General features: G+C 33.9%; 1 protein-coding gene across 4 annotated transcripts in view; it reads right to left on the bottom strand.

Moving 5' to 3' along the window:
* LRP1B (LDL receptor related protein 1B) overlaps positions 1–22,924 on the bottom strand; it is a 1,898,953-nt gene that overhangs the window by 687,922 nt on the left and 1,188,107 nt on the right. For all 4 annotated transcript variants that reach the window (XM_040474969.1, XM_040474970.1, XM_040474968.1 and 1 more), the window contains exon 18: positions 17,698–17,814. In XM_040474969.1, coding sequence (XP_040330903.1) covers positions 17,698–17,814 — 117 coding nt within the window. The remainder of the gene's footprint in view (positions 1–17,697; positions 17,815–22,924) is intronic.

Consider the following 22,924-nt stretch of genomic DNA (forward strand, 5'->3'; position numbering starts at 1 on the left):
CATTTGGAGAATGTGAAATTTGGCAATACTTCATTGTTCAGTAAATTTTCCAAGTGACCTTTAGGATTCTACCTCTCAGATTCTGAGTCTAAAATCCAGTCCCCTTCGTGCCCCAAATATGAACGTTAGCTTCTAAAGGGTAAAAACCTTCAAAATAAATAAAATAATCTAAAACCCGGTATACCTTCAGTCTCTAAGAAAATAAGTCATATACCTGACCACAGTGAATACAACATACATATGTGCATATGATGCATATATGTACTTAGATAGTTGTATCTCATTTCTGATTTACTTTTTTACATAATAGTTACATTATTTCTCTTGGTAACCACATTGTCTGATTTAGTATAGGACAAGAGGCAAATTATATAAAGTTTTAAAAAAATGAGGACTAGAAGAAAGGATAGGGCAAATCACTACAAAGAACAGAGATATTAATTGAAGGGACACATATAAGGGAGTGAAATTACTAATGTTTCATTTATGTTTCCTTGATAAAGCACTGTGACCTAGAATAAGTCATAATGCCTCTCTGGTGACAGATGTCAGGTTTGTAACTTGATCTCTCAGGTCCTTTAAATCCTAAAGGTCAAGAAGTCAGAAGAAACATCCTCTGCAAGTGCACAACACCCTGAAAGCATTTTATTAGTATAAAAATGGGGCATATCTCCCAAATAACTCCTGGGATTATCACAGTATTCCAATAAAAGATAATAACTGAATTTCAGAAAAAAATATAAGAATACATTTAAAACGTTAAATTATCTTTGGATTTTCTCCACTTAATGCAGTCAAATGTGCAACACATTTTAGGAGTTCCACCAAAAATTTAAGTATAATATAGGACACTTCATTTTTCACTAATGTTGGAAAATAATGTATCCATAATTTCTTAGTATGTTATCACCAGTATCTAATAGTGACAGATAAATGAGTTCTGACAACAATATACATCTTCTCCTAAAAAATAAAACAAAAGCTACTTAAATTAAATTTAACATTTTCTCTGTTCTTCCCTATTAGCATTAATTTAAAAGTTAAAAAGAGTATCTGAATATTTCAGTCTGTTTCTAGGTACTTGTTCTTTTTAAAATACCAGCATGAATTCTTATATTTCACAAAGAGTTAAATGTTAAACACAATCTTTTCTTTCTTGACTTTATATAAATATCCTTTGACTGTGGATCTTCCATGAGACACAGATTACAAGATACTTGGAAAGATTACCTGATTAACTCTGACAAAGAGAAAAAAAAATATAAATGGAAGTGGCTTACATTTTTTTCATATTAAAAACACACTAAAGAAAACTATATTTTATTTCTGTAGTTACTTCAACCTCATAGAATGTTTAATGTGGAGTAATGGACTGTTAAGAAATCTTCTATTGTTGCAGGTGGTGTGCTCAATTTATCTATTATATCTTTCACTTAAAATTTATTGCCAGGTTATATGTATGCTATTATGTAAATGGCAACAATTTTCTCTCTCTCTCAAGGGTAATCATCGTCGCTATGGTACTTCTATTTATCCAGTATACAAAGCTTAGAGGTAGTTTTCAGATCCAATTTGTTTCTTTCCTATCTCTAGGAATCTTCCTACTTATTTCTCCTTTTCGGTCTCAAAATGAATAATTCTAATTAACTAATTATTGAACTCTCAAAGTAAAGCTATCATAGGTTTGTTTTAGAGTATGTAGTCCACATATATATAAGTGTATAGAGTATGTAGTCCACATATATATAAGTATATAAAAGTGACCATCATGTGGAAAATGTATACAGGATCCAAATTAAAACAAATGACAAATTAAGAATATTATAGAAGTCCAGGGATAGGAAAGTGTTGTCTAAACCTGAAGGAGATGATACAATGCACATTACACATTATTATTTATTAAGTATGAGATATTAAGCTAGCTATGTATATACATTACCTATACTCTTCACAACAGCCCTGAAATTTTTATAGCCAACCTGAATTGTAAAAGAAAACAACGTAAATTGCCTGAGGATATACTGCATAACCAGCAAGTATCAGAGTAAAATCTGGATACTAGTCTGACTGCTTCCAAAATATATTATTTTTCCCCATACCATGCTGATCATACCCATACTTATTAAAACATCATAGTGCAGAAAAATTTGGGGAAGGATGAACATTTTAATTCTTCTTTCTGTCGTTTATGCCTTCCACTTACATTTTAATTCTGATTATTATCTATTCTAAGGTATAATTAAATGTGGTTATGGGAAAATAGTGCTTTTTAAAATTATATAGATTATAGGACTATATCCTCTGGGAAAATATATAACATTTCTTGATAATGATACTAGCTATGGCTCTTGAGAATTGGTACTTACTTAGGACAGACTTCAAAAGATCCAATAAAGTAAATATACTTTGGTGAAAACCATAAGAAAACATTGTACCACAAATAATCTTCATTTTGCTGCTCTTTCTTTGTTGTTACATAAAACCTCATTTTATACATCACGTAAGTCCTATATAAAGAACAGAGTTTGTAGGCAGGCAAACCTGGATTAAAATCCTGATTTTCTCACTAATTAATATATAATTGGGGATAGTTACTTAACATCTCTGGTCTCAAGTGTTTCCTCTGTAAAAGAGTAGAAAACTGTTTCAAAAGTTTTAATCATTCAAAATAGTGGGAGCTTTATACAAAACAGAGATCTAGGTCTTAGTGATACATCACCTAGAATAAATGAATAAATGAATGAATAAAGTAGTGCTAAATACTGGGAATACAAAGTTCACCATTTTCATTTCTAAGCATCCTTACAATCTAGTAAGAAAATATTTGTAGTATAATTAAACAAGTTACTTCAATAAATCTCTGATAAATGCTATGATATAAGCAACACAAGGTGTTATTGCAACCCAGAACAGAAGCATCAAAACTACTCTCAGCTATTGCACACCAGAGGAAGTTATATACAAGCCAATATGAATAATATGTTGACATCAAATCAGGAGAACAGGAGGGGAAGGGATGTTTTAGAATATTCTAGAAAGACAGCATTCCTGAAGGCCCAGAAGTCAGAGTAGATAAAATGTTTAAAAAACTAAAATTTTCAAAATAGCTGCAGTAATGTGTAAGATAGATGTAGTGAAATTTTAGGAGCTACAAATTGGCCTGTGTGATAGATTTAGAAATAATCACTACTGATATAAGAGACCCTTAGAGGTCAAATGGAACATCCATCCAGGGAATGTATGAATGAAATTAACAGAAGAGCTAGAAAGACATATAGAACACTTCTGGCAATGAGGAAGACAAATGAAAAATGCAAAAGTAATAAGCAAACATTTTAATACATAGTGCATATGCAAGAAAATAATACAAATTTCCAGAGCTGAGAAATGAAAAGAGAACTGAAAACTAGGTTATTGAGTTTCCATAGCTTTGTGAATATGTGTAGGCATGCGTGTGTGTGTGTGTGTGTGTGTGTGTGTGTGTGTGTGTGTGAGAGAGAGAGAGAGAGAGAGAGAGAGAGAGAGAGAGAGAGAGAGACGGATTTTGCCCACAAAGGCAGTAGAAGAATGCTGAATCAGTAATCTAGATGCTTGGGTTTTAATATCAACACTAAACAGATGATAATTTCTTACTTGCTCCTAAGGTGTGGATCTGAGCATAGACCCAGGACCCTCAGAGGCTAAACCCTCAATGGAAGGTTGGAGGAGATAATATCCCCTCCCAGTATGAAGAGAGGTCTCAGCCTGGATTGTGAATGGAAAAAATATATATATGTGTATGTATATGTGTGTGTGTGTGTGTGTGTGTGTGTATCCCAAAATTTATAGATGTGAAACTGTATCATAAGCTCTACTTTCTATAGTTCAAAAACCCTCAATTAAAAAAAATCAAAGTAAAGATGAATTCAGGGCATACAATATTTCAGACAATAGGTTGTTCAGGAAAGCTGTGGCCTCAAGACAGGCCTCATAAGACTTTCACAGGGCCAAAAAACAGAAGACAGGCTCAAAAAATTACATTAAAAAAGGGGTGAAGGAATGAAGGAAGAAAGTGGAAAAGGAGGGAGGGAGGAGGAAATAAGGAAGGGAGGGAGGAAAGAAGTAGAGCTAACAAGCAAGCAAAAGAAAAAATATGTATCTGGTGAGTGGAAATTTAGCAGATCCAAAAAATGGCAGAATTAAATCCATAAGATCTTCAGACATTTAAAAAGTATCTAAATGCCTCATTAGCACAGTAGTCAGTGCTTCAGTCTCATGACAGGTATATGACAGAGACTATAGACTAAAATATAATAAACACTATAAAATAAGGAAGTCAAACATATTTAAAAAATAAAGGCAAAGGGTGCCTGCCTGAGTGGCACAATTGGTTGAGCCTCGGACTTCAGCTCAGGTCATGATCTTAAGGTTTGTGAGTTCAAGCTCCATCTTGGGCTCACTGCTATCAGGGAGGAGCACGCTTTGGATTCTCTGTCCCCTGCCCCCCCCCCCTTCTCTGTCTCTGCCCCTATCCTGCTTGTGCGTTTTCTCTCTCAAAAAAAAAAAAAAAATAATAATAATAAAATAAACAATAAAATAAAAATAAAGATAAAGATAAAACAAAAGCATGCTTAAAAAAAAACCACCCTAATGAGGCACCTGGGTGGCTCAGTTAAGTGTCTGACACTTGGTTTTGGCTCAGGTCATGATCTTGCCATTTGTGAGTTCAAGCCCTAGGTAGGGCTCCGCACTGATTATGTAGAGCCTGCTTGGGATACTTTTTCTTTCTCTCTCTCTCTCTGCCCTCCCCTGCTTGTGCTCTCTCTCTCTCTCTCTCTCTCTCTCTCTCTCTCAAAATAAATAAAGTGAAAACAACCATACATACACCCAGAGGAAAAACAGGCAGAGACTTGAAAAGGAACCAAATAGGGCATTTAGAAATCAAAACCAGTGTTGAAATTATAAACTTTAAGGAGTGATTAAATTATAAATTAGTATGTTTGAAGAATTACTAAACTAGAAGACATAGCAGAAGAAATATCCAATGTTGCAGTTTAAAGATAAAAAATAATTTATAATAAATACAGAATCATGGAGAATAGATTAAAAAGAGAAAATATTAAATTCATAGTCCAAAAACATGAAAGAGAAAATGAGGATAGGTAATAATCAAAAAGATGATTTCTTGGAATTTCCCAGAATTTATGAAAGACCTGACTTTAGATTAAGGAACCACAATTTAACTCGAGATAAGTAAAACTAAATTCATGTATAGAAACACTGTAGTGATATATTAGGATGCCAAGAAGAAATTTATGAAAACTAAAGTAACCTATAAATTATTTGCAGTATTGAATCGACAATGAAAAATCTATTCTCCTCCCACTCAAAAGAAACAATAAAATAAAATAAATAAAATAAAAATGAGAACTTCCTACAAAGAAATCAACTCCCTCTATCAAAGAAAATACTGAAAGAATATTTCAGAGTTAGGCATAGACAGAGGAACCAGAAAATATGTAGGAGGGAAACCAAGAAATATCTTGTCACTGAAGACAAGAGAAGTATTTCAAGGAGAAAGACCACAATAATGGTAACATGAGAGGTAAATGGAAATGCATTACCCACATTATTTTTTTCCTGTTGAGCTTGGAAAATACAGTTTTTGTGGAATGATTTGAGGAGGAAAAACAGTTTTTGTCTATTGTAGACTGAGTGGAACATTGATACATAAAATTTATGTAACTTTTCCAAGACATTTTACTATGAGGAACGTAAGAATCAATGTGACAGCTGATGAGACATATAGGATCAAAAACAGTTAAGTAGTTATGTTGGTGCTAATCTTTTTAAAGAAAGGTGAAAGTTGAACATACATAAACATTGATGGGAAGAAAATAGTGCATGAGACTAAAAATATAGTCTCTTTATACAAAATTACATTTTCAGGGCACTTGGGTGGCTCAGTCGGTTAAGGGGCTGGGTTTAGCTCAAGTCATGATCTCATGGTTTATGAGTTCGAGCCCCTTGTCAGGCTCTGTGCTGACAGCTCAGAGTTTGGAGTCTGCCTTCTGATTCTGTGTCTCCCTCACTGTGTGCCCACCACCCTGCTTGTGCACATGCTCACGCTCAATCTCTCTCTCTCTCTCTCTCTCTCTCTCTCTCAAAAATAAATAAACATTAGGAAAAATTTACATTTTCTGTTTTTATACATTTTAGGACAGCAGAAAAATTCCAAAGGACAGATTTATATCTAACAGTGATAGGGATCCTTGGCAATTAAAATAATTAGTACTAAAATAAATCTAAACTCAATTGAGTCCAAAAGTTAAAAATTAAACAATGAACTTAGATTTTTTTTTTTTTGTCTCAAGAAATGATAAAGAAATAATAGCTGTTGTAAATTGGAAATTCCCAATGAAATGTACCAGATGAGGGGGACCTTGGTGGCTCAGTTGGTTAAGCATTTGACTTCAACTCAGGTCATGATCTCATAGTTCGTGACTGGAGCCCCTCACTGGTCTCTACACTGGTGGTAGAGAACCTGCTTGGGATTCTCTCTCTCCCTCTCTTTCTCTGTTCCTTCCCTACTTACACACTCGGTCTCTCTCAAAATAAATAAACTTAAAAAAAAAAACTCTCCCCAACAAATATACTACATGAAATAAACAATTAACTGATTTATAATGTCTATAAAAACTCAGAATATATAAAAAGTAACTCAAATTTATTTTGGTTTCTACTTATTTTAAGACTATATTTCAGGAAATTTTGGTGTGTGTGTGTGTGTATACGACCATATCTTCCAGAAGAAAAAAAAACAAATTTTGAAATATCTACATTTTAAAAATACAGAAATTTTTGGGGCGCCTGGGTGGCTCAGTGGTTAAGCGGCCAACTTCAGCTCAGGTCATGATCTCGCAGTCCAGGAGTTCAAGCCCCACGTCGGGCTCTGTGCTGGCAGCTCAGAGCCTGGAGCCTGTTTCAGATTCTGTGTCTCCCTCTCTCTGACCCTCCCCTGTTCATGCTCTGTCTCTCCCTGTCTCAAAAATAAATAAAATGTTTAAAAAAAATTAAAAATAAATAAATAAAAAATACAGAAATTTTTAATGAAATTCTTTGTTTTTAACATTCATTCATTTTTGGGGGAGGGAGGGAGGGAGGGAGAGGGAGAGAGAGAGAGAGAGAGAGAGAGAGAGAATGAGTGGGGGAATGGCAGACATAGAGAGAGGGAGAAACAGAATCTGAAGCAGGCTCCAGGCTCCAAGCTGCCAGCACAGAGCCTGATTTGGGCTCGAACCCACAGAACCGTGAGATCGTGACCTGAGTCAAAGTTGGACACTTAATCAAAGGAGCCACAAAGGCTCCCCAAAAAAACAAGAATTTTTAAACTGTCCTTATATGGTATTCTGTCATATTTTTCTCATTCTAATTCATACTCTAGGATTAATAATTTTAGCACTGTGTAGGCACAAGGAATAGATTCTTCAGTGCCACAAAATAGTAGTCAGGTTGCCTAAGATTTTTTTTGTTTCATTTTTATCATTAAAAATTAGCATGTTATTAATAAGAGCAATTTTTATGAAATTGCTTATGTACTTTAACTCACAGAGGTTACATCCTGATTGTTTTTGGCAACGTACCCTGGGGTAAAGCCCCAACTTCAGTCACCTCAGTTCTGCTCAAATTATAGAAACTATCTCATCCCAGCAAGGGGCAGCAACAAATGGCTCAAACACTGACATGCACACAGCTTTCTGCTTTCAAAATGCCAATTCAACATGATAGAAGGGATTTGTTTCCTGGATCAGTAGGATACTTCAACCTGACATCTTTCAAAATATTAAACTTAATATTAAAAAAAATAAGAGTTTGGAAATGTTATTTTCTCTAATACTGTCAATTGGCCCAATTCCAACTCTAGTTTGAAAACTAAATGTGTGTGTGTGTGTGTGTGTGTGTGTGTGCGTGTGTGTTCCATTTGATAAAGAAAATTATTTGGAAGGGAAAAAAAGAAGAAAAGGCTATAGCTCATCTCTTATTGAATAACTACTAGATACTAACCACTACCGAGATTTTACATATTCTTTCTCATTTGATTCTGATTGTGTGTGTGTGTGTGTGTGTGTGTGTGTGTGTATAAAATCAATGCTGCTGAAATGTCAGAAGAATTCATGTTTATTCTTGACAGAAATTTAAGGGACTGCATTTTTGTCAGCACCAAGAGGAACTTAGAATTATTATTGCCCAGTGGCTTTTGGTAGTGCAAAGCTCCAGATACTATGGAAAAGAAAGAACATCTGAGGATTCCTGGTATGTAACAGAGAGTATGGATAAGAAGTTAGCCAGGAGGCAAAAGTAAATAATTAGAATTGTGAGAGTGTTTCACAAACCTGGATGTATATTAGAATTGTATGTACAGCTTTTAAAAGTACTTATACTTGAACCTTTATTATACTTCAGTTGGTAGTATAGGACATACTACATTTCCTCAGGTGTTATGGGTTGAAATGTATGTATCAAAAAGAGATGTCCCATTCTAAAGCCTGGTACCTATGAATGTCTTATTTAGAAATAGGGTCTTTGCCTATGTAATTAAGGATCTCAAGATTATTTCATTCTGGATTATGGGAGGTCCCTAAATATCCAAGGACTTGCGTCCTTATAAGATGTGATAGTGACACAGAGAAAGGCCATGTGAACATGCAGACAAGAGATTGGAGCCAAGGTGGAGCAGCCAACAGAAGCTGGAAGAGGCAGAGGATTCTCTTTGTGGAGCACTGCTGATTTTGGACTTCTGGACTCTAAAACTATGAGAATGGATTTCTGTTATGTGAAGCCATCATGTTTGTGGTGATTTGTAGTAGCCTTAACAAATTCTAATTTGTAGGGAATGTTGACATCACATAGCTTATTAAATTTTTTGGAATTGCTCTAGGATAAGAATCACAGCAGGTGCTTTTCCCAAAATACATATTCCTGGACTCTATGTGAGACCTACTGAATGAATTTGGGGGAGGGTGGTAGTGGCCTGAGGATATTTATTAGTACCAAGCACCCTGTGTGATTCATACCCTTAAGCAAGAAGCTGGGGAAATGTTGAGTTAGGTCAAGGAACTAAAAGCTGTTTTTAATAATTTCTGCCTGTGGCTTTCAATATGCTCACCAGGGTCTTCCTAACTCCCCACTTTCCTGCATACAGAGCCTTATTAATCAAATGTGTATAAAACAGGGAACCGTAACCAAAGACGGTGAGAAAGCATGTCACATACCCATAAGAATAACATAAGAGAGAACCTAGCAGAAGCTTGCATGCCACTTCTAAACAAAATAAAAATGTTTAAATATAAATGTATAGAACATGAGAAAGCAGAACACGACCATCTGGGATAGAAAGCATAAATCAAATAACTTAATTTCTTTGGTTTCTGTCATTTGAATGGAAGTAATTACTGCCAGATTGGAGAGTGAAGAACAAACAGGTTTGATAGGAAGTTAAAGCTCTAAATCAAATCAAAGAGAGAAAATTGTAACACCTACTTTCCAAAAATGAATTTATCTCCACACTGAAACAAGTTATCAAAGAAGTTATGAAACATGTATTTTTGATCTCAGAATATTGACAGTGCTTTTGAAATAAATGGGAGATGGGAAAGATGTATGGAAACTGGAAAATGTTAAATAATATTGTTCCAATTTCAAAAATGAGTGAAAATTTGCAAACAATAGAAAGGTAAAATTTATACATACATATATATATATATATATCTGACAATAATTCTAGTATTAACTTGCTAAAACATTATTTTGTCAGCATTTTTAAAGAGAGTCTTTGCTCAAGAACAAAATAAAAATTTATGCCAAATGAGATTCATTTATTTGCTGATACAATTTTTAGATAAGGATATATCATGAAAATGCCATAAACAAAGCGTTCTCATATTTTTGGCAATGTTTGATAAATCTTCTGATGAAAAATGAAAGTATCATGCCCACAAGATGGTGGTAAATTTAATGGTTTCAAAATTGTCTCTGTACAGTTTTAATTATTAAATCAGTTTCCCCTGAAGGATGTTTTTAATTACTTGCCAAAAGTTTAACACCTCTGTTACTATGGTTTGATTACAGCCTTAAAAATTATGCTTATCAAATCTCTGAATTCCATAAAACTGGGAGACTTCATTAATATCATAGGTTCAAAATTGCAAGACAGCAGTAGGGTTAAGAGTTATAGGAGGATGGAAATCTAAGAGTAATAGCATAGAGTGGAAAAGATCAGACCCATGTACATATTCAGAAATAGGTAAATAAGGAATAATGAGGAGATTATCAAAATAAAAGGTAAAAAATTTTGAAAATTAAACATTAGAAGCACCCAAAAGGAGCAAAAGGAGTGATCAAGTCATAAGAGAAGCTTAGTTATTTTAATTAGCTGGGCACTTGACATGGGAGTTATGTGATAAGGCTCCCATTTATAATTGTGTTAACAGAAGCCTAGAAATCACTGAAGGTAATAAATCCATTTCAATCTGTTCAAAAATACCACATATGGGATACTATGTTCTGTTTAATTCTATCAAGGCCATGAATTTGGTTTTAATTTTGGCAAAATAAATTAAAATAAAATAACATAAAATTTACCATTCTAACCATCTTTAAGTGCGTAATCCAGTAACATTAACTGTATTCATATCATTATGCAACAGATCTCTAGAACTTATTCATCTGTAGAACTGAAACTCTATACCCATTGGACATCAACTCCCCATTTTAGAACATTAATTTTACCAACGTCATTAAAACCCAAGTATATTCATAGTAGGGCAATTGGGAGGGAAATAACATACAAATGTTCATGTAAGGAAATCTGAAAGAAGTGGTGTTTTTTGCTTGTAAAAGAGAAGGGTTAGGTAGGCAGGAATGTGCCTTCGGTTATCTAAAGAGTGATCCTGTGACAAGGTTATAGATTTAGATTGTGTAGCCTCAGAAAACAGAACAAGTATCATTGATTAGAATCTTTAGGAAGGCAGATGTTGGTTGCAACAATGAGGAATATTCTGACAATTACTGACTAACAGTAGAATTAGCTACCCTGCGAAAACGCCAGTTCTTTGTTCCTGAAAATATCCAAACAGGACTGGGTAAGCATCTCTGAGACCAGTTTTAGAAATCTTACATTGGATGAGGGATTGAATTAGATAACATGTGCAGGCAACCACCAAAACCTCTGAAACAAAGAGAATGGACCTGAGTCCAGTGCTTGTCAGACTAACTTATTCTGCAATTTTGGACGCACAACTTTTAGTGTTTTGATTTCCTTATTTATAATGTGAGGGGATAAAATGAATGGTTTTCTCATTCTTTATAAATGTCCACGCATTGAGAAAATATGCATTGTGCACATTGTGCAGAGTTTGTCTGCATTGGTCAGCAAGTGCCTGCCAGCTTTAACAGCAAATAGGAAGGAAGGAAAGGAGAGCGAGAAGGAGCAAGAAAATGAATAATAATTAACTGTAATAGTGTGATTTTTCCTTTTGACATGACACTGGCCCACTTAGATCCAATACTAAGAACAAGGAGAATCTAAGTACTCTTGCATGCTACACATAAATCCCAACAGTTGAAGCTGTTCCTTCCAAAAGAAGAGTAGCCCACAAGACAATTTTATGCAAAGACCAATAGACTCAAGGGAAGGGATACTCCATGACAATAATTCAAGAAATTTTGTGGGTACATGAGAAATAAATTAATGCTGCTCAGGAGGCAGACTAACCATTTTACCCTGAATCTAGAGAAGAAAGAACTGATGGGTCATTAGGAGACTAGCCTGATCACAGTTGGGAGAGCAGGGGGAAAAGTGTACTCACAAGAGAGAGCAAAACTTTTTTTTTTCCATTTTATTTATTTATTTATTTATTTATTTATTTATTTATTTATTTACTTATTTTAGCAAGAGAGAGAGAGCTCAAGTTGGGGAGAGGGGCAGAAGGGAAGAAAGAGAAAGGGAGAGAAAATCTTAAGCAGTCTCCATATACAGTGCAGAGTGCGATACGGGGCTTTATCTCACAACCATGAGATCATGACATGAGCTGAAATCAAGAGTCAGACACTTAACCCACTGAGCCATCCAGGTGCTCCAAAACTGTTACTTTGAGGGGGGGGGGTCATAACAGTAATGCAACCAAGAAGGTGTCCACCAAGCAAAAGAGACTCTTAGGACTATGAGATATGAAATCTGTGGTAGGAACAATGGGGGATGGGGATAAAAGAAATCTAGAAGTGGGGGGAGAAGAAGCAGAAACAGAAGATAGAGCTGAGGGAACTATGAAGAGAAATGAGACCTCACACCTCTCTGAAGATTTCACATTTTCTCAAAGAGCTGCATTGCACATGTGTCAGAGGGCTGTGATCTTCAGAGAAGCAGAGAAGGTTACCACTACACCCACTTAAAAGATGCTACCTATTTATCCATCTCTCCCATCTGACTGAAGAGCCAAGGCTAGAAGAGGGGTCATGTAGGGTGGAAAGACAGAACATGGTCCCCTCTCATCAATGTTCCTAGAGCTTCACGTCTAGCCAGCAGTGGGGTAGAAGAAAGCTTTGACTAAGATATAAAAATGAAGTTTCAAAGTGGATTTAATCAAGTTCTGGAAATAAGGAGTTACCAGAATCATTGCGTCTTCCAAGATGTTATTAAGGAATGAGGGAGCAACTGAAAGCAGTGCTTGCCAATACTCACATTTTGCCAGTGCCCCATTGGGTTAACAGTCTTCATTTATTAGGTTACACAAATATGCATTTTTTTTCTTACTAAACTTAAAAAAATGTTATAGTTAATCATGAAATTTGGTTTTCTAATAACTAGTTAAACAAATCTTTGATATAAAGCATACACTGATTTAACTGGAAAATTATTTCTTTTTGACAGCTCTGTCTCTTCTCTTTGTGTCTGATACTTGCCAGTTTTGTTTCTGATTCTTTGCTCCTTAATTATGTGGAGTAAAATTACAAGTAGCTTTACAAGTAAGATTATACATTACATGAGACAGAATTTTACTATTATCATAGATTTAAAAGATTAACACTTATAAAAGGGAGTCATGTTAATTTTGCAAATTTTAATGGATTTTTATTAGACTCCATTGAACTACCTTTCAATCTGTTAATAAATTTTAGGTATTTTTTTAATTAAACAGTTTGAACAAATCAGAAGCTAACAACTTACATTAACGTGTATTTATTAAAAAGTAATAACAAATAAAAGCTATATTGAAATACTGGGAAGACAGAACACTCCCAAAATAGTTAAACTACAGTTTAAAATAAACAAATGTACTGCTTTTGATGATAAATTTTCCAAGGGGCAAAGTGAAAGTTTGTCTGAAATGTTCTTACATTTAATCATGAAACACTCTTATATTCAATTCTGTAACATGGAAATGGGAAGAAAATTTGTTAGGTTAATTGCTTCCATCTTAAATTCATTTTGCATATATAAACATGATCACATCACTAAGTACACGTAAGATATAATCAAACCTGGATGTTGCTTCTCAAAGTGTGGTCCCTTGACCACATAGGATCAGCATCAACTGTTAGAAGTATAAATATAAATACAAATCATGGACAAACTAAGACTTATTGGGTCACAGACTCTGAGAATCAGGCCCAGCATTCTGGTTTGTGTTATGTTTTTCTTTATGCTTTTTTAATAAGTTCTCCAGGGGATTCTGGTGCATGATCAAGTTTCAGCACCTTGGCCTTAAGTTGACAGTTCTCAGACTTGAGGGCACATTTCATACCACTGGAAAGCATTAACAATACTGATTCTTGCATCTGATTCCCAGAGACTCTTATTTAATTAGTCTGGGGTGAGGCATGGGCAGGTGATTCTTTTACTGACAGCTAAAGTTGAGAATCCACGCTAATAGCTTTGAAACAAGTGACCATTTAGTTCCTTGACACACAGTCCACTTCTAAGTCAGGCTTCACTATTTTAACCTATCTGTTCTTATTTGCAGAATCAATTTCCAGAGTCTCTTTTTTGCCCAACATGAGGACTACCAAAAAAAAGTTAAAAGGCTCTTTAAAGATGAAGTGAGAATCTTCAAGGCCCTTTCTAATTATGCGTTTGCCTACATATAGTTTCAACCTAAAATGTGCAGTTACCTTGTAAAAGCAAATGCAAGTAAAATGAATTAGGTTTTAAACAGGTGCTAATGAATTCCACTAAATTTTGACCCTGATTTGCAAAAGCTTCAACTCCTAAATAAAACCAGAAGCGTTCCTTTTTTATTTTTAAGTCTATTTATTTTGAGAGAGAGAGAGAGAGCAAGCAGGTGCAAGCAGGGGGAGGGGAAGAGAGAGACAGGGAGAGGAAAAATGCCAAGCAGGCTCCATGCTGTCAGCGAGAAGTCTGATGTGGGACTCCATCTCATGAACTGTGAGATCATGACTTCAATCTGAAACCAAGAGTTGGATGCTTAACCGACTGAGCCACCCAGGTGCCCCCGACCAGAAGCATTTCTAACCATTGGATTCTCATGTTTTAAAATCCAAATTTTGGTACTATTTTCAGTGAAGAATAGTAGTTATGAAATGAAACAGAAGTTGTTCATGGAGCTAAAATATAAAAACAAAATAAATGATGGTGAGTCTTCTAGTAGGATTAAACCTATGGGAACTTGGCTGATTCCAATGGGAAAAGTAAAATATGATCAGCCCAAATATTATAATGATGCCTAATAAAACTGGGAATTAGTTGAACTTACATTCATTTCTAGATTACTTCCAAGGAGAATGACTTTTTATGATGCAGTAAATTAAACAATTTATAATATTTTTGTCATTTTGCATTTAGTGCAGAGATATTTTTTTAATTTTTTACCGTTTATTTATATTTTACAGAGAGAGAAATAGAGTGTGAATGGGGGAGGGGCAGAGAGAGAGACAGAGACACAGAATCCAAAGCAGGCTCCAGGCTCTGAGATATCAGCACAAGAGCCCAATCCAGGCCTTGAAGCCACAAATGGTGAGATCATGACCTAAGCTGAAGTCTGACGCTTAACCAAATGAGCCACCCAGGTGCCTCAATGCAGAGATAATTTCTTTTATGAGAGTAATCCATGTCGTTCTCTCTTACAACTTTATTTTTTCTTTAATTTTTCAGTGTTTGTTTTTTTGAGAGAGAGACAGACAGAGAGAGCGCAGGGGAGGGGCAGAGAGAGAGGGAGAGAGAGGATCAGAAGCAGACTCCAGGCTCTGAGCTGTCAGCACAGAGCCCAACACAGGGCTTGAACCCACGAACCATGAGATTATGAATTGAGCCAAAGTTGGATGCTCTGGGTGACTGAGCCATCTAGGCATCCCTCTCTTAAAACTTTGAAATAAAATTGTGCCTACTAGAGATTCACTATCAGCCTCTTTTACTGACATAAATTTTGATGTTTAATGACAATCTGAAAGATAAATGTATGTTACTACAGAGAGGAACAAGTTTGGAGAGGACGTGTTTCTTACCTTATAAAGGGGAAACAGTACTGAGACTACCCCATGTGGCTTACTGATACTCTATAAAGTTTGGCTATATTTCAGAAGCAAACTGACAACTACACTTCACAGTTGTTCCTATCCAGTGGTATACTGGAAGCATCTTGTACCAGCTTGCAATAACCAATTTTTAAATTTTCAAGGATTCTAAGAATCAATTATTAAGGACACATCCATTATTTAAAATAAACTATATGAATTTTATTTTGCTCTTGAAGTTAGTTATGTCTATTATATCTGTATTATGGAAATACCATACATTGGTACGCACATCTTTTCCCAAATCCACAAGCAAAAAGTCACGTGAGCAACTTGATATTGGCCATGACAGGAGTATTTACCCCACAAAAAATAGGTAAACATTAGATCATGGCTCCCCCACGCCAGGAGATCTTAAAAAATTTACCAACCCAACAATGAACAAAACTCATTATAGGTATACGCACATTTAATTAGATAGTCATGAATATGGATATGTATCATGTCATGTTCTACTCCCAATTTGAACCCAATCCATGACTCACAGACAAAGTCGACCTGAAATGCCTGAGTTTTAGTTTCAAGTATAGCTGGATTCATAGCCTTGTCCTTCTATTTATTAGCCTTGTGATCTCAAGCAAGTTGTTAAATGTCCCTAATTTTTTACTCCTTTATCTGTAAAATCTGGACAATAATATGTTTCTCAAAGATGTATTGCAAATATTCAATAGGATATATGTGTCTGAACTTCCTGCAACCTTTTTTTCCCCTAACATCATGAAAAGTACAAGTCAGATCAAAGACCTAATTGAAGTTCTCTAATGAGCTCATTATGTATTTTCCTATTCTATAATGTTTTCATGGACTTTCTTATCTGAATTAGACTTCTCTGTCTTTACTGTTTGCAGGTTATTCATTACCCTTTTGGCATATTCTGGAAGGAGATGCTGAGAACAGAAAAACAATCAAGTTTTCCTAAATGATAGAACTTCCTAGATGCAGACCCAGCCACATGAATAGTCTGGACATTAGAAAGGAAAGGGATACTTTTTTTGAATCCCTTAACTGGCCAGGCTTTGAGAATTCTACATGTGAAATATAAAAGTGACTGTTATTGTGTGACTGTCTATTACTTTCTTCTTCAAAACCGCTATTGTCTTCTTTACAGTGTCAATCAGTACAACTTACTCATCTATACTTTATTCAAAGGTTACAACTTTTAATGTCTATAGGGACTTAATTGTCTAGTATTAGAAAAATTTTAAAGATAAAATTTTAGATAATGGAACCCCTAAATAGAGCCTTTTAAATTGAGGGATTAAAACAAAGTCTTCTTATTTCCCAACTGTTAAAACTATTATGACATGTAGTTAAATTATTTAAAAAAATACATGCTCAATTGCATTATATTCTAATAAATGTGCTATGCATATCTAATATATGTTTCCCCATTAGTAATTAAAAAAAATGCATAGCCATGCCTGAAAGATTCCACAAGTTCTTAGAAAACCTGGTTAATTTCCTTACTATGTTTCACTATACATCACTTTGACAAATGATAATAAAATCTATTGATACATGGGTACAAATGAGAATAACTAAATTTGCAATTTTATGTAACAATAAAATGTTTTTCCCAAAGAAGGATCAGTTGAAAGTGACTAGAAATTTTGCTATTAACAAAAATACCTTAAACTAATAACAGAATTATATGACTCAATGAAAATGAAACAAATGGATTGCCAACTATGTAATCTCAGCCTGTATTGTTTGTTGCTCCAAGAATATATCATAAGCATGTCAATGAGAAACTCATAATTTAGTCCAAATGCTACCCAATGAGCTACTCTATTTGAAAAAAAAAATAATCATTACGGACATAAGATTGATAATAATGAACATTTGAGAATATCATATTAGGTTTATAACTACTTCATAATATAATCCTCAATGTTGGGATCCATTTATTTTGGCTAAGAATATGGTTACTGACTCATGGAATGGATATATTCCAAAGGTATCACTAAAGTACACACTCAGGCCTAAAAGGCAGTAATAAAATATTAACAGATCTTTTGCCTTGTTGACCAGTATTTATAAAGAAATAAAGAGCCTCTTAAGAGTGACAAAATGACAGAATTTTCTCTTTGACATAGCCTCTACTAACAGCATGTTTCACAGACAACTTACCACAAGATGCCATTTCATCTGTCTGGTCACCACAGTCGTCTTCCCTGTCACACAGCCAGGCTCTGGGAATGCAGCGCCCATTTCCACAAGAAAATTGGTCCACCTGGCATGTTCTGGCTAAGATAATCCATTAAGGTACAAATAAGGCCTTTTGAATAACATCCAGGTAAAATAAATGATGCAGTAACTCTTTCACACATAAGATATTCTATTACTTTATTAGACAAAATATTTTTAAAGTAAATTTTAATTTTTTGATACTGCCAACTTGCTCATTTTCTCTAAAGTTCACATGCTTTGCCCTTCAATTTCAGGTACTGCTAAATGGCAAGATATTCAGTAATCCTCATACATGTCCACAAATGAAGCTATGAATTCATTACATCACAATTTTTGCCTGGCACATGCTTATGAATATATAGTTGAATTAAATTTCATCCAACTTTTAATTAACAAAAAAGAATTTTGCAGAATCTATGTCAATAAACCAAGAAAACTTGCTGTCATGTAGTAGGAAAGATTTGGAGATTATATTAGGGTATCTAGTTTCTAATCATGGGGTCAGAATTATTCTTTTCCTCTAACATTTCAATGCATTTATTTCTACATCTCAAAATGATCCAATATATGAAACAAGAATGCAGAAAATATTTTCTAAAACATACATTTAGCCTTATGATGGACTTTTAAAATTGACTTTTCAGCATAGTTATATAAAAATGTGTCACTTTATTTTCCTTCCAGTTTTTATTTAAATTCTAGTTAGTTAACATATAGTGTAATATTGGTTTCAGTAGTAGAATTTAGTGATTCATCACTTATATAATAAAATCTATAACCTTTTAATCAAAGTATATTAGTAAACTTTGCTTTGCTACCTAGTTCATAGATTTCCTCCTGTTTTGGGGCTTAAGAATCAGAAGGATGTGTTTCTGTTTCATCAAAATTCCAATGAACTAACAGTTGGTATAAAATTGAAAGTGGTTCAAAGGCAAGTCACCCAAACACATTAAAATGAGTCTCCATGGGGCGCCTGGGTGGCTCAGTTGGTCCAGAGACCGACTTCGGCTCAGGTCGTGATCTCATGGTGAGTTCGAGCCCCATGTCGGGCACTGTGCTGACAGCTCAGAGCCTGGAGCCTGCTTCTGATTCTGTGTCTCCCTCTCTCTCTGCCCCTCCCTCACTCATGCTCTGTCTCTCTCTGTCTCAGAAATAAATAAACATTAAAAATTTTTTTTAAATAAAATAAAATAAAATTAAATTAAATTAAATTAAATTAAAATAAAATAAAATAAAATAAAATAAGAGTCTCCATAAATCAGGGTTTCAGAGGTCATATAAAATAATTTCTTAAAAGTTATATGCTAGTTGTCTCCTTTTAAGCAAAGTGTAATTGCTATGTTAAAATGTATATATATTATTAGTGAACACTGAAAGGATCACTTGAGAAAAATGAAAAATTACTGGTTTGATTGGACATATTAGATTCAATGTACCATTTCTATCCTCAGTGTCTATAAATTAGAAATTCCATAAAATTATTACACTATGTATTCTGCTTTGTTTATATGGATAAGGGTTCCGAATCTAAAACATTTCACATAATATTTGAGTTTTCCCTTTTTACAAGTAGAGTGTTTATTTTACATTATTAGATTTTAAGTATCTCAACAAACATGTATACTGCTGAAGTTTTCAATGTTGACATTTCAAGCAGGATTAAATATTTGTTGTCTCATTTGGCTAACTATAGATTTTCTGTGAAATTATTCTAACATTTAGACTAAATCAACAGAGTTCCTAGGTAATTTCAATAAAACTACATCTACTTGAAATACACACACACACACGTACATAGTCCATATATATATATGGATTAGCCTAGAGAAGAATGAAGACGTTGGCATTTAGTTCACTTGGTGGGAAGAGAGGGCATGGAGGTAGGAGGAAGATTCACGTTTCTTACATGTCTGTATTGTTTCACTGATTGCAGTAAATACTCTTTACCTTTTGAGATTCAGGAGAAATTTAATAAGAAAGGTTTGTTTTGTTTTGTTCTGTTTTTTTTCCAATTCTTTCTCCCTTTTTCTTCCAGCTCTCCCTCATTATTTCCCTCTTTCCCTTCTTCCTTCTTCTTTCCTTTTTTCTCTCCTTTCTCTCCTTTTCTCTACTTTTCATCCTTTCCTACAACTCTCCTGTCTTCCCTCATTCCCAACCTATTTCATTCCTCAGTCTTTCTTGTGTTTTTGCTTTAAAGAAGGATATAGAATTACATAGTTTCATTTCATCTCCATTAAATTCTAATTGACTCATAATAAGAATATATTAAATATCCCAATATTCCAACATTCTTTTATCTGATTTTTTTTTTAATGTCACAGTACTCCTTGTTGTTCAGGCTTCATTTTAGCAAAGTTTTCTCAGATTTCTTTCATGAGGACCGCTAAGATGATTATAGAGGAGAAGGAGAACTCCTAAGGACCTGTTTCACATTGTATGTGGTGTGGGAATGTATGTGTCACCTCACTAACTCAGAAGCTTAAGGAACGGTTATGACCTATTACACCAAAGAGTATTTACTGGCTTATTACTGAAGAATAGTAGGCCCTGAGAATATATGAATTTTTTGTCCATTCTAATCATGGACAAATCCTCTGCTTAGTCCACCAATGAAATGTAAGTAATTTCACATAAGAAAAAAAAAATGCTACATTCTATAAATCTATAAGTACTGTCTGTCTCTATGATATAATCAGATTGACTAAAACATCACTTTCTAATCACTGGATTTATATCATAAAGATACAACCTTTACTTTTTCAGTTCTTGTCACCATCATTTCTAAATTAGTTTGGAGGTGAGATTAGCAGAGCAGCCCCAGAGCAATCTAATTTTGTAGCAAATGCTGCTGTAATGAAGAGGAAATTTACACTTCTTCAGTGGAATTGTTTATCTAGCAGTGAGTGAGAAATCCACTGTCACAACGTGAATTTTTTCTACTCGTCACTAATTATACTTCTCCTGCTGTCCTGTAGCAGTGAGAAATCCCCCAATGCACAGGAACAATAAGGAGGAAGAAGACAAGAGAGCTTCACACATTATTCCTAACCTTTGCTGTATTTTAATCAAAGCATTCTACTTAAACAAAACATATGTCATATCAAAACATACTTTTCAATTTATCTTGTAAAGAAGTTTCATCTTTAATATATCAGGTTTTCTTAATTCAATTGTATCTATTTAGTTTAAGTTTACTCAAAATTTGTGAAAGATGTGAGAAGAATAAATATTATGTAATCTAATTACAATTCCATACTGTGGGGAAAAAAATCTCATCTGAAATTGGCTAGGCTTTCATCTAAGTATCATCATCAGCGGCTATGAGGAAAAAGACTTGAAACTACTTCTCATCTTTGGCCTCTGGGTCTCTCTCATAAGTACAGAAACATATTTTCTTTTTGTGAGGAAGAACAAGCACCAAGCTCCTGCCTGTCAGCTCTTTTCTGCCTGCTGTACATATGCTGTTTCCTCTTCCAGGCATACCCTCCAAGCCCCTGCCATCCTCTATGGACTTCACCTCACCCTCAGCAACTATGCCAATCAATCGTTCCTTTTTTTTCGCAGTGAAATATTTCTATCACATAGAAAAATATAAGACATAATAATATTAACACCTGTCTGCAATCATATAGCTCTATCAAATCTTTTTTTTCCTATGTTTACTACAGACTATTTTTTGGTTTTTTTTCATAAAAAATGTATTATAGTTATATTTAAAATCTCCTATGTAATTTTTTCCAATCATATATCTCCCTCTCTCTTTCTATATGTAACTACTATTCTTAATTTCTTATTTTTATTTCCATATTTCCATTTTTATTTCCATATTTAATAATCCATATTGTTATTTCCATATTTCCATTTATAAAGCAATAAACACATATAGATTTGTTTTATATTTTTATATTTCATATAAATGGTACTAAATCACTTATAATCTGTCAACTTTTGGTTAACGTTCATTTTGAAATTAATTTCTGTTGATATTTAAGCTCTTGTTCATTCATTGTAAGTATGAAGGACATTGTATTATGTGAATATAAAACTATATGTGTTATATATGTGAATATACATATATTTGGTGTTATATAGCCATATATAAATATATATATATATATATATATATATAGTTTTATAGTTTCATATATAGTGGATATACATATATTTGTTTTTCCTGATAGTGGTCATTTGAATTGTTTCTAATTTCTCAATATTACCAGCATTAGAACAATGCAATTCTTACTTGAATCGCTTTGTACATAGGTATTAAGAGTATAAATCTAGAAATGGGATTATAGTCTTGAAGGTATGTATGTGTCTGCATTTATGGATTTGATCAAATGCTTTTCAATGTAGAAAAACAATTTATATAACCACCAAGAGTGTATGATGGTTCCTTTTATTCCACAATCTTGTCAATGGTTAATTTTATCAGATTATTTTTCCTCCTTAAATGACTTGAACTATTGTACACATCTCTTTCTCTTTGTCTTCCTTTTCCTTTTTCTCTCTTTCTTTTTTTCTTTCTAAGGCTTAGCCTGGATATCACCTCCCTGAGGAAGTGATCCCAGATAGACAAAGACTAAATTAGTTTTCTTGTGCTTCTATTTGTAGTTCATTTTGAATTTTGCATTAGAATGACCTGTTTACATGTTTTCTCCCCATCTTCATTCAGCTTTTTAAGGAAAGATATAGTGTATTTTTCCTTATTTTATATCTAATGTCATGATAGATATTTATTGAATTAGCAGATTCATGGAGAAATACCAAAGGAACAAAATAAGAAATTAGCTTCTTATAGGATAGAATTTTATTTTAGATATAAAGTACTCACAATGATAAAAGGTACAGGACAATGGATTCAATTACAAAATAATCCCACCCTTTGGAAAATCCTTTATCTATGATATTTTTCCATGTATGTAACTATATATAGTAATGGCCCAGACAGGGAAATTATCTAATGAATTTGCCATATATTTTTTTTTCAGTATGATTAACTATGTGACATATTTATTTATATTGGTCAAACAAAATGAAAATATATTGTAACATAACAACATACTTAATTTTCAAAGCTAAAAGGCATATTTGTTTTTTTTCTTATTCAGTTTCTTAAGGCATACAGAGACCATCATATCCACTATAAATATACTGTAAAGAAGAC

This window comes from Herpailurus yagouaroundi, unplaced genomic scaffold, assembly GCF_014898765.1.
Source record: "Herpailurus yagouaroundi ecotype Mexico unplaced genomic scaffold, PumYag 140, whole genome shotgun sequence".
NCBI lineage: Eukaryota > Metazoa > Chordata > Mammalia > Carnivora > Felidae > Herpailurus > Herpailurus yagouaroundi.